Consider the following 13,862-nt stretch of genomic DNA (forward strand, 5'->3'; position numbering starts at 1 on the left):
TCGTTAGACCTGACAGGAAGGTAAAATTGTGTGTCATCAGCATAACAATGATAGGCTACACTGTACTTCTGAAAGATGGAGCCTAAAGGAAGCATATAAAGAGAAAAAAGCAGAGGACCCAACATGTGGAATGCCACATGTGAGCAGTGTTGGAAAATAGAAGTGATTATCAATTCTAATAGAAGAAACACAACTGCTTCCTGGTTTCAACACGTTATCTAAACTCGGATCTCCCATGCTATTGTCACAATGCGCTTCTGGTCACGCCACGGTCAGGAAGGTAAACATCCTGAAGCCGATGCAAAAACGTCCTGATAGGAGATCAAAGCAGTCTGCAAAATGTGACTGATCCTAGAGTACTGGAACTCTCTGAAACAACATTCAGACTTCCTGTGTGATCATGTTGGCTCATCACATAAAGCCATTGTATGGGCTCAGAAGACTTTAAATATAACACACAAGTCATGTGGACTACATTTATGTTGCTGTGTGTGTGTGTGTGTGTGTGTGTGTGTGTGTGTGTGTGTGTGTGTGTGTGTGTGTGTGTGTGTGTGTGTGTGTGTGTGTGTGTGTGTGTGTGTGTGTGTGAGCGTGTATTTATCACTTTATGAAGTGATATAAAACCCGAAATGTTTGACCTTGTGGGGACATTTTGCCGGTCCCCATGAGGAAAACAGCTTATAAATCATACTAAATTATGTTTTTTGAAAATGTAAAAATGCAGAAAGTTTTCTGTGAGGGTTAGGTTTAGGGGATAGAATATAAAGTTTGTACAGTATAAAAACCATTATGTCTATGGAAAGTCCCCATAAAACATGGAAACACAACACGTGTGTGTGTGTGTGTGTGTGTATGTGTGTGTGTGTGTGTGTGTGTGTGTGTGTGTGTGTAATTTTTTGACTTGTCAGTGGAAAAAGCTGCATGAAGATACTTTTAAATAATAAAGAAATAATAAACTATCTAAATTATCTTTTTTATTCCATGGAAAAATGGCAACATTAGGAATGAGATGAGAGTAAATGATAACATAATTTAATTATTGGGTGAACTGCCTCTTTAAGTAACAATTCCTTTCTTTTTTTGTCAAATGCTGTTGTTCAAGCACATATTCTGTTGTCTTCATAAATGTGCTGTCATTGTGGAAGTATATATGTGTTTTATTTATGTTCATGGTTTTGTTCTATGTTTCTTCCACATGGCTGCTGCTGGACAGCGGTCCAAAGTGAGTCTGTGCTTTTCAAGGAAAAACTATTACTTGGCTCTTAGCTTTCCTGAACTTCTTCTCATCTCTCCTAATGAGCTATTCTGGTAAAACTGCAATTGCGTATCTCTAGCAAATTGCTGACATGTTGGAAAGCCCAAATTCTTAAACACATCCATTAATTTCTTTTCTCTTATAAATGGTCATTCAACTGAAATCCTCACTTAAAGAGGGGTCTTAGTGTCCGGTCATTAAACTTTTTAGGAATTGTTTGGATTTGGGATTTTCACACAGCTGAAACCATGTGTCAACATGGTAGTCATCATGTTCATGGTAGGCAGCCTATTCTTTTCCTAAAGTGCTTTCGAATCCATGACCTTTTCTGATGCTCTGAAGTGCTGTTCTCACCAAGATATCATCATCTTGACCTAGACCTTGGGGGGAGAGTAATGATCTAGTATGTTGTCATGTCCCATTGACATAGATAGAGCAGCACAGCCATGATAACAAGGTCATTCTCAGCCCTTTAGCTAGTTGCTGCGACCGCCTCTTACACATTAGCCTATGTCCTACATCATCCTCCTGCACTTCACTACAACAATTGCTTGGTGTATGGGGTTCACTATTCAATGTCTAGAGTGCATAATATAACTCACGAGGCTTTAAAGGTTTAATGGGAATTTAAGCCTGTCAAGATATATGTAACGGGTTCAGGATAGGCAAGGAGGAGGTGGGAATCGCCAGAACAGTCAACATAAGTTTAATGACATAAAAGAACTCAAATATAACGTAAAACACATAGACGCACACACACAGTGGCCGCAAGTGTCTCTCTCTCTCTCTCTCTCGAACCGGCGCCCCGGATCGTCTTTATCCCCCTCCCGGCTGATTAGGTGACTCACAATCACGGCCTGGCCATGCCCTCCTCCTCGTCACAATATAATATTAGCTGTCTGCAAAAGCAGATTTGTCAACTATGCTGGTATTGGAAGCTACACTCTAGCGCAGTGGTGGCCCGTGCATTTTAAGTCTTGGCCTTCAGTGTAATTCAAGCCATTAAGAAAACACAGTTTCACAATGAATATATATTACGTGGCAGTCAACTAATAATACCAACTGACATTTAAAAAATATGTCCCCACACGAAAGTCAGAACCAAGGAGGTCTAATACCAAGAAAAAGCTCTCTTATAATATTTGCTATTTAAATTTAGCTTGCAATACAGTTTGTTTCGTCAGGGTACACGGTTACTTTTCAAAACTTGATCCGACACTGAATGCACAAGCAGCCTAATTTACACTTTGAAAACTCCTGATGTTGCTATAACAATGCAAAATGCACTTACCTATTTGCTTAGTGTGAAAATCAGCCCTCATTTCCTGTTTAATTTATCAAGTGCATGATCATGCAGAACATCTCAGGTTTTTAAATCCAAAAGATTATCTTTCTCAACGGCAATAACAAAAGTGATGACAGCTGACTCGTAATCTGAGCTAAAGAAGCACAAATTTATGAAACCAATTTTTTTCCATCCATCCATCCATCCATCCATCGTCAACCGCTTATCCTGTGTACAGGGTCGCGGGGGGCTGGAGCCTATCCCAGCTAACATTGGGCGAAAGGCGGGGGACACCCTGGACAGGTCGCCAGTCCATCGCAGACCAATTTTTTTGTCTTTTGTAAATTAGTGGAAATGAAATAGCTAATTTTAATTTTGCTTTTCTAGCAACTGCTTTGGTCTCCCATTCAAAGCGTTAGAAGTTTACCATGCTATAGTTTACCTCCATGTTTTAAATGTGACAAGGGTCTATTGTGTAAGATTACAACATATAAAATGAATGTGACAACTTTAGAATGAGGACAGAATTATCCAAACCTATTCTCATTACAGTTTTTAATTATTGGTGTGGAAACCTACATATAAAACAACTGCTAAAGAGTTACTGAGAACTTTCCCATGTGACAACTAGCTTTAGGCTCCCCTATACATACCATTAGAGCAATTAAATCCTCAGCTACCCAAGCTAGTGTGCTAATCTGTATCAGACATAGTATGTTAGGCAAATAGACAGGGGCAAAAATTTCATCAAAATGTTGGGGGGACAATAAACATAACAATTCTCAAGAGCAATTTTTGAAGGGGACACCAAGGTTTTTTTTTGTAGTTGCCCCGTTTGCATTTGTATTATTTTATTTCCTAAACAATTATTTTAAGAATATATCATTATATTATTTACAATACACATATTTTAATGACATTTTAAAGAGGGGGGGGACCCCCCGACCAAACCCGCTATTTCCGCCTATGCAAATAGAATAGGCCTAGTGTTTTCTGTTTTTCTTCAAAGCTCATGGTTAAAATGAGTAAAAGTGCTGAGAATACTAACTAAGCTAATGTGCTAGTCAGGTGTCAAAGCAGGTGGGAGGAGGTTATTTTTATACAATCTATTCTCATGTCATGTGTGAGAGTGTTACAGTGGATGAATCCATTGGAGGAATGGAGAGGTGCTCTATCAGCAGCTTTAGAACCCTGAGTAATTCTCTTCACTTCGCCCCTAAATGGTCACACAGCTACTTCGTTTTAAGTCATTTGTCATCAGGCTAGCACGGGCCTCGTTTAATAGCACTCAAGCTAATGAGTCCTCAGTTAAATTAATGAGCAGATATGCTGGACACTCTGTGATTGATTCATTTCCACATAAATGTAGAGTTACCCCGTAGTCAGCAAGTGGACATATTGTCCACTCTGATGGAACATGGATCTGAGCCAGAGAGAAGACTTTGTTCTGAAGCTTTTTCATATATTTATTTAAGAATGTTTTTTGGGCAATTGTTTGCTTGAATTGAGTGGAATGTTTTTAAAGACCCCATAAAATGGCTTGACGAGCACAGTCATCTTTCTTGTGTTGACGTATTTCCTATTTAACAGGAAGTTGGGGCAGGACATATCAAAGAGCTTGTCCTTTCCCTTACAAAAAATCTAGAGTTCTGGCAAACTAGCCACAAACATACCACAAATTTGCCACTCATTATTTTCACATGCAAATGAGCTTGTGCATTACTGCAAATGTTTGCTAGAAGTTTGCAGCTCTTCATTGGTAGTGGAACCTGCAGCAAACCTTTGGCAAAAATGGACAAAATTATTTGCAAGTTAAAATAATCAGTGGCGAATTTGCGGCAAATTTACAATTAACACTTTTTGTTAGGGTTTCTTTTAAATAGCCAATAAGCTTTAGTTTATGTCACTGACATGAACCATGATTTGCTACTTGCTATTGCTTGTCAGAGGTAGGTGGTATTATGGGGAGGGACTTTTGCATTTTAGTGAGCATTTAATAGGTCCAAAAATATTAATCACAAGGAGTCATCTATATTTTTTTTTTGTGTCTTTTTTCTGGTTGTATATTTTAAATGCGTATATCTGCTAATTTATAGTTTTGTCATTTTTGAGCACACTACATTAGCATACTCTATAGATGGCCTCAGATCTAATAGACATGGATTCAAAGCCACAAAACTCAAATTTTTAATTTATGGGTCTTTAAAAAAAACAATCCTCATACTGTATATGATATTGTGACGAGGAGAAGGGCGTGGCCAGGACGAGAGGATGCACACCTGGGGATGAGTTGCCCAATCAGTGGGTGAAGGATAAAGGAGGAGCTGGGGATGCTAGGGTGAGTGAGAGAGAGAGAGAGAGAGAGAGAGAGAGAGGTACGCACGTGGCCGCTGTGTGTGTGTGTGGGCATGTTTATGTGGTTTACGAGGACAATTTTTAGGTTACAAACTGGTAATTACAAGGGTATTATGCTATAAATGTGGTTTATGAGGACATTTCTAGTGTCCTCATAATTTAAATAGCTTAAAAAACATATTAAACGATGTTTTATTGAAAATGTAAAAATGCAGAACGTTTTTTGTGAGGGTTAGGTTTAGGGGATAGAATCTATAGTTTGTACAGTATTAAAATCATTATGTCTATGGAAAGTCCTCATAATGATAGGTAGACCAACATGTGTGTGTGTGTGTGTGTGTGTGTGTGTGTGTGTCCATTGTTTCAGTTCTGAGTTTTATGTTGATTAAAGTCTTGTTGTTTGTTGCTCCGGTTCCCGCATCCTTTCCCAAACTGTTACAGATATGTTGTTCAATTACAAAAATGTGGTATGGTAACCATAGTTTCTGACAAAATGCCATAGTTAGCTACTGCAAAATCTGTGCTACTGTAAAACCATAATATAATATGGGATCTCCTCCAAACAATGTCAAAAATATTTCTTGATGACTTCATACTTTTTGATGACTTAGGTGGCAAATGAAGTTACATCTGTTTTATCACATTTTCTTGACAAAGCCAACATACTGTTATTCTATAGACATGGTTTAAGGTTTTTTCAAAATCCTTAAACAAAGACCAAACATTCTGACTGTAACTCATCCTAGAGCTTTCAAGCTACATCCACCAAACTTGCCACAAACCTTCAGACTATTCTGACTTGGTGTGCGCAGTCTTTTGTAACTGATCAGAATTACGGTTGTCCTGTAGCGGACGATCCAATATCCTAAAACGTCCATAGACTTCCATTAACGGAATGTTAAAACAGACCAAAAAATCGTATGTAAACAAACCCACACAAGTGCTTGAATCTCCTTTAAGATTCAAGTTGACCTATCTAGTTGTAGTAGCAATTTTTGTAGTAAATGGTATTTTCCATAAATCGCAGGAAGTGTGTTTACCATGATACATTTTTGTAAGTGCTGAATCTATGTTTAAGATTCTGTGATATGCATTAATGAAGCTCTCAAACAAATGTTCTCTGATTTGAGATATTGGTTAAATATCTTGGTGACCTCATCTGCCTGAACGGTCTTATGTGCCCCCTACTCTCAGAGCAGTGCATTATCTTAGTTCATGGCAGCTTTGGGTTTGGTTACACTGCCAGTATGTTTTTCCATATTCCCTCTTTATGCTTGTGTAATGGACTGTGACTGCCACAATAGTTTTACACAGACCCAGTCTCCACACAAGTCTGAGTCAGAACACTGGGTGAATGAGAGCGAGCCATCTAATGGGCCCTGGCTGACCTCTCGTACACATAAGCACAATATGGACATCACTCTTTTAAAATTAAAAACGCAAAGGCACCTTGATTTATATTTGGGCTGTCGCCTTTTATCCTGTGCAGTCGGGACTGAATATTGACACTGTATATGCTGCTGCATTCAATTCTTATTGATGTTGCACTTTAGGTCGTCTTGAAGATTACCCTTCAAATGGAATTGGACTTCTCAAATGACCCCTAATGTAAAGTGTACAGTACCTGGCCACTGATTTGGACAGGTCATTATTTATATTCTGAGCAGTTTATGTAAGAACAGAAAATGTTTAGTCATATTCAAATTTCACAGGGAATATTTGTATGTGGCTGTTGTAACTAGATCATTTAGTATGGGTCAAATCAATTAAAATCTATGATTATGATGAACTGCATTTGCTAGATTTCTGCAGCAGAACAAAAACCTGTACTGAGGTCATCAATATTTATGATCTATTTGATCTATTTTACATTTATTACATAAGAAAGATCTGCTGTTTTAAATATTTATTTATTTTTAGTCAATATAATGTAAAAGCTAGCTATTCTAAATTAAATTCGAAGACCCCTTTAAAATTGCTTGACTTGCTTATTTTTTTCCTGTGTTGATGTATTTTATTTTGAAGGAAATTTTTGAAACAGGAACGTATTAAAGAGCTCACCCATTTTTAAATAGCCAGTAACCTTTACTTTATGTCGCAGTCTAGCAAAACCACGATTTGCTACTTGGTATCGCTAGTCAGAGGCAGGTGGTATTAGGGGGAGGGACATTTTCATACGAGAGAGCTTTTTATTGAACAGAAATTTGGAGAAACCTCTTGAGTGCTCAATGAGTCATCAATATTTTTGGTTTTGTTTCCCAGAGGAATAAGACTGTAAATTTAAAATGCATATACCCTATGTGCTAAAATGTAACTTTATCTTCAAAGTACTTATGCGTACTGTATATCTTAAAAGTTGACTTTTAGAAATACTTTAGCATATCGATGGCTTTGAAATGAATAGACATGGGCTAAAATCCACATAAGTTAAATTTTGCTTTCGCATTCTTTCTCTTTCAGTATTTATTCTATTGATAAATTACTGATTAATTACTCCCATCTTTTTTTTGTCATTTTATATCATCAGATACCATGATAAAGTCGAAGTCACCAGTAACTTCTTGGGAGCCATGTGGTTGATCTCTATAACCTTCCTGTCAATTGGTTATGGAGACATGGTGCCTAACACGTACTGTGGGAAGGGAGTATGTCTACTTACTGGAATCATGGTGCGTCTCTCCTTTACATTCTAATATTGTACAGTAAAAATCAAGTCTTACATTCAATTCTACTTTCTGAGACATTCAAATTATTCACAGCAATTAGATTGGTATCCACTCTACCATAATGTTATCAAGCCATAAACCCATTTTGTCTTAAGGAACTGTATGCAAGAGCTTAGGAATCATATCTAAGATTTATTTGTCTTTTGTTGTTCTTTGCAGGGGGCTGGCTGCACTGCCTTAGTGGTTGCTGTGGTAGCCAGAAAACTAGAGCTCACCAAGGCTGAGAAGCATGTTCATAACTTTATGATGGACACTCAACTCTGCAAAAGAGTGAGCATGCTTGCATTTGCATAAAATTTACATGTAATCATGTGCAAGATGCTTTTATAGAAACTGACTTACAAATGAGGAAAAAAAACACAAGCAATTTATTATATAGGAGCTAACTAAATTAGCAGTACTGCAATACAGAATTTCAAGAGTTAACCAGATTAGAATGGAAGCTAGGGCATGAAATACAGAAAACTTGAGAAAAGGGAGTAAGATCTCTTTAAGGCATCTTTACACAGCCGAGTTAAGCCTGCTCTGTGCCCCGTACTCTTTAAAAAAGGTGATTAGGTCCCCCACACTTTTTCAAGCTTAAGCCATACCAAGTCCATTATTCTTCACGTTTTGTTACTTTGCCAGCATTACATGAAATCACTGCAGAAAAAACAAAGGACAATCCTTCTTAGAATCACACGTTGTAAGTATATATATATATTAATACTATATATATATATATATATATATCCATCCATCCATCCATCCTCAACCACTTATCCTGTGTACAGGGTCACGGGGGGCTGGAGCCTATCCCAGCTAACATTGGGCGAAAGTCGGGGGACACCCTAGACAGGTCGCCAGTCCATCGCTTTTTCAAGCTTAAGCCACACATAGACAGACATACACTCACACTCACCTCCACATCCACATCCACATCCACATCCACGGCAATTTTTTATTTATTTATTTTTTTTTTTTTTTGGAGACACCAATTAACCTAGCCTGCATGTCTTTTGGATGGTGGGAGGAAGCCAGAGTACCCGAAGAGAACCCACACAGACACGGGGAGAACATGCAAACTCCACACAGAAAGGCCGGGGCAACCAGGGTTTGAACCCACGACCTTCTTGCTGTGAGGCGACAGTGCTAACCGCTGCACCACCGTGCCGCCCTATAAAGTGGCTTTAAAATACAATGTATTGTTTACTACCATATTATTGATCATAAGTCAATCATTGGCATACAGATCACAGCAATCCATTTCACAAGTGAATTTGTAAATTAGTTGGAGATTTATTATGAGGGCTTGTTTAAGGACCCGTCAATCTACACCTGTGTCAGACATACTTGTGTAGTGCCTCAGGTGCGTCGCACCATAAACATAAAATGTGTAGGTCACTGTTTCAAGTTAAATATAGTTTAATACTCAATCTTTAAAAACATCTTGAGATCCCTTAGTTCGCATTTGCGCTCCATCAAGTGTTTTGAACACAAGAACGTAATGCACGTTTGTGTTGTTCTGCCTACTGAAGTGTTTTCTTCACTGTATAAACTGCGCACTGTTGCTCATACAGCTGAAATTTCACTTACTGCCCTCTGGAGTAAACAGGTGATACTACAAGCTTGCATTTCTCAGGAATCTTCCTTATTATGGTCCGGGGGCATTGCGATTAATTGCGTAATTTTTTTTTACCACTTATTTTTTGTCAAATGTATTGCACTGAATTAACACATTAAATCGACAGCCCTACTTTTTACGTTTTTATACATGAAAACATACAGACATTATTGAAACGTATTATAAGACTATTATTGTTGTCTTTTGATAAAAGGCATGCCTTGCACCTCACAAAATGTAGGGAAATTATAGATTTGCTTTGTTCTTATAATGCATAAAACCTCTACTAAATATCTCTTTGTAAGTCTGTACATATACAAATGTTAAAGGATTAAAATTTTATTTTTATCATTGATTCAGTGACTAACTCATTTCACACAAGACATCAACTAGTGGCATTACCATAAATGATCAGTGAACTAATCATTAAATGGATCCGGATTAATTTTGGTGAATTTAGTCAAAAAACTTGAGCCACTTGGATGGATAAATTTAAGTCCCACAATGTACAAGCACAGAGTAAAAAATTTTATTGTGCACATGCACAATTGGCATTATTGTCTTTGATTACATAATTTATTCACGAGCAGTTTGTGCTCAGTCTTTTATTGTCATGTTTGAAACAGAAGTAAGCAATCCAAAAGATGCCCTTAATTTTTGCAGCAAATTTTGCTACATTTTGCATTTAATTTGTACATTGTATTTGCAATACCTGAATATATAAGTATAAAATACTTATATATTAATATAATACTTCTATCATACTTGTATATTAATATATACTGTAATATATAAATACTGCACTCTAAGTGTTCTGTCTGTGCGAGCCACCTACTAACCCCCCCCCCCCAGGTGGCTTTTATATGACAATTTTATTGTTTAAAAACTGAATTGAAGAAACAGAACATACACACACAGAATCAAATTATAACAAATTATATGTCCCTCCCCCTGAAAATCCCCCCCTTCCCCTCACACTACAAACATCTAGTGGTCCAACATAAAATGAGAGTATACACACATGCAAATACAAATTAAAAAAAAATTATTAAAACAGATAACAGGAAACACTTAAGAATATATAAAAAATGATGTAAAAGTTTAAAACTACAAATCTCCCTCCACTGCCTCTCACCCAGAACCTTCTAAAAAGGCTTAATATTTACCCCATTTTTTATTAAATAACTCGTTTTTAGATTAACACATTTTACCCAGCCTTCTATATGGCATTCCTTCAAATGGCGCTACCCTGCCCATCTCTGTGTGCCACTCTTGAAATGAGGGCGCTCCAGCCAACTTCCATCCCATAATAATAATTTATTATTGGACCATTTATTATCGGAGAACCGGTGAGTAAGTGTTTTTTATCTCTCTCTCTCTCTCATCTCTCTCTCTCCCACTCTTTCTCTCATCTCTCTCTCTCTCCCACTGCTGCTCCGTGTTGGCCTTTCCCTCTCTTTTTAAAATGTTTTGTTAATTTGGCACGATCGCTGTTATGGTGTGTAGGTGCCACATTTTTTTATTCTCAATTTGGCCAGGATTATCAGTGCAAAAGCGACCTTCCGTTGATGTAAAAGTTTCTTGCATTCCTTGAATCGATCATGTTTCTCTCTTGTCGAGTTCGCAAAGTCTGGGAACAAGAAAATGCTGCAGTTCTTTCAAGAAAGCCTTCCTTTACTCCTCGCCTCACATAACACAAGATCTTTATCGGATGATTTCAGAAATTTGGCCAGAATTGATCGGGCCTATCTCCCGGATCGCTGAGCCAGAACCCTGTGAGCTTGCTCAATGTCCAGCTTATGGCCTGTTATGGCCTCTTTCTCTCATCTCTCTCTCTCTCCCACTGCTGCTCCGTGTTGGCCTTTCCCTCTCTTTTTAAAATGTTTTGTTAATTTGGCACGATCGCCGTTATGGTGTGTAGGTGCCACATTTTTTTTGTTTCCCTCCCCTTGTTCCCTCCCTCATCCAGGTAGACGGGGATGACCTGCCGGCAGACGAGAGAGATTTACGGACAGCTGTCCGACACCTGTTTGTGTGTGTTTGTCTTTTAGGTTGTTTTTTCTATTAAACTGTTATTTATATTGTCAAGCCGGTTCTCGCCTCCTCCTTTCCCTTAAATCCTTTACAGCATAATTTTGGGTTCAGCCATTTTCTCGAAGCAACATTTAAATAAAAGTCAGAATTAAACACTCTGGACACTTTTGTTCATACCGCGTGCAAATGCGATATAACAGATTTTTTTATAGAAAGGCTATGCAATGGCAAAATAGTGGCATTCCTGTTCAATACAAAGCCATGGACGGGCTCTCTCAGGTGGAAGTGACCAATGGGCCAAATGTCTTAGACCGAATGCATAATTATAAAACTAAATCTTGGGTAGCATTTGACATTTTGACATATAAGAAAAAAGGTATTGTGTGTCAAAGACAAGATCATAAAGACCACATTCCAACATTAGTTTAACAATTAAACCCTGCACATCCCTTAGAACAAAAAAAAACGGAAAAAAGAAAAATGTGCACATTAACCCCGTGCACAACAGCGCCAACTGGCGTTCATCCCTCAAAACTCAAACAGTCCATGTATGCCTACGAGAGCACCCGCAAAAACCTTGCCATCAGATTGCTCAAATCCAGTGTTTCTATACACATTTTGTGAGACAGAATTACACAGCAAAAGATAATCTATAAAACAAACTCCAGTAAATAGGCAGAATAAACTCAAAAAGCGTATTTCATCCATAAAACTGTCCCGAAGGTGTGTTATTCTACAAAATAAATGAAATAAAACCTGACTAACTTACTACAATGACTTTGCAAGAAATACTCCACAAAATAAACTCCAGCTGATATGCAAAATAAGCACAAATAACTTGTAGATTCATCCACAAAACCGTCCTGAAAGTTTGTTGCTCTACAAAATAAACTCCAGCCAGTAGGCAGAACAAGCACAAAAAGAGTGCGCAGAACAGTCTTCAAACAGTCAATCGGATGTTCAGTGAGCTGGTCCATTCGGCTGCGATGTGAGCACCACAAGATGACTTACTCACACCATTGACTTTATGAAGAACATCGTTTGCTGTGAGCATGTGAATGTTTTACGGCCATCCTTAGCATCTATTCTCAATTTGGCCAGGATTATCAGTGCAAAAGCAACCTTCCGTTGATGTAAAAGTTTCTTGCATTCCTTGAATCGATCATGTTTCTCTCTTGTCGAGTTCGCAAAGTCTGGGAACAAGAAAATTTTATTTGCTGGCAGGTGAAAAATACGGCTGCTAATGTACTCAGGGAAACATGGCTAATCTACAAACACACTAAACTTGTGAAGAAGATCGACCACGCCAAGGTCCGGAAACATCAGCGCAAGTTTCTGCAGGCCATTCATCAGTACGTATATCTACAACATTCAGTCTAATATAGAATCTTTCGCCTCACATAACACAAGATCTTTATCGGATGATTTCAGAAATTTGCCCAGAATTGATCGGGCCTATCTCCCGGATCGCTGAGCCAGAACCCTGTGAGCTTGCTCAATGTCCAGCTTATGGCCTGTTATGTTGTGCAGACTCGGGAAGAGCAAGTCAAGGAATTCCACCATATTCTGTCCCTCTGCTCCCTCAGGGATTCCCACGATATGGATGTTATTCTGCCGGCTACGGTTTTCCATGTCCTCCAACTTCTCACAGACGTGCTCCAAATCCACCTTAGTCGCTAGCGGATTAGCAGATAATGCCCTCTCCGAAGACTCCAGATAATCGATCCGTTTCTCGACATCTCCCACTCATGTGACCACATCAGTAAATTTTGCCTCCATGGCAGTGATCGATCGACGTATTACAGCAAGATCCTTTAAGTCAGCAACGACCTTCGTCAGCTTTGCCGACATGTTCAACATCTCCTGCCGCACTTCCCTCATCTCCCCAACCAAATCGACTCCCTGGTCCATGGCCTGTCCAGGGGTGTCAGCTTGAGCACGTAAGTGTCTTTTAATGACTCCAGAGCATGAGGATTTTGAATTCTTTGACATATTGTCCTCCTAGAACAGTTATGGTACAGAGCTCACCGTTCACATGTCCGATCCTCGCATGGTGTCATGTGACTCCCCCCCCCCCCACACACACAAACACACACACACACACTTTTAATATGACCGCTACACCCCTGCCTGTGCCTGTTCAAAATTCTGTGTAAAGATGCAAAAGCCAGACTAAATTAAGCCTGCTCTGACCAACCTCAGCCCCTAAAAAAGCAGATCTGATTTTGAAATGCTCTATCATGACAACAACAAAGTTTAAGGCTGCATGCGATGATGCTGCAATTCATTTACACAGCGCTAAAGCAGCATCAGCGCATGCAGCCTTAAACTTTGTTGAAGTCATGATAGAGCATTTCATAATTTTGTTTCATAATTAAAAGTATAACTTCATATTTTCATTAATTTCATATTTGTATATTCATAATTCTACATTTAAAACATCAATCTCATAACATTATTTATGCACTTGTAATAGCTGTGTAAACACATTTATGCCTGCTCTGAGCAGCTTTAAACAATCTGTGTAAATAGACCAAAATACCACTTCACATGCAGCTTCTGTGCCACATTTGCAGTGTAAAGATGGCTTTAAAAGACTTTGAG

General features: G+C 38.5%; 1 protein-coding gene across 4 annotated transcripts in view; it reads left to right on the forward strand.

The window, feature by feature from the left end:
* Nucleotides 1–13,862, forward strand: part of LOC127630978 (small conductance calcium-activated potassium channel protein 2-like) — a 46,568-nt gene that overhangs the window by 21,492 nt on the left and 11,214 nt on the right. For 3 of the 4 annotated variants that reach the window (XM_052108904.1, XM_052108906.1, XM_052108905.1), the window contains exons 5-6: nt 7,423–7,564; nt 7,781–7,891. In XM_052108904.1, the coding sequence (XP_051964864.1) occupies nt 7,423–7,564; nt 7,781–7,891 (253 nt within the window). Of the gene's footprint in view, nt 1–7,422; nt 7,565–7,780; nt 7,892–12,482; nt 12,611–13,862 lie in introns of all 4 variants that reach the window. The other variant, XM_052108907.1, reaches the window with a different exon arrangement.

The sequence above is a fragment of the Xyrauchen texanus genome, chromosome 37 (genome assembly GCF_025860055.1).
Source record: "Xyrauchen texanus isolate HMW12.3.18 chromosome 37, RBS_HiC_50CHRs, whole genome shotgun sequence".
Lineage (NCBI taxonomy): Eukaryota > Metazoa > Chordata > Actinopteri > Cypriniformes > Catostomidae > Xyrauchen > Xyrauchen texanus.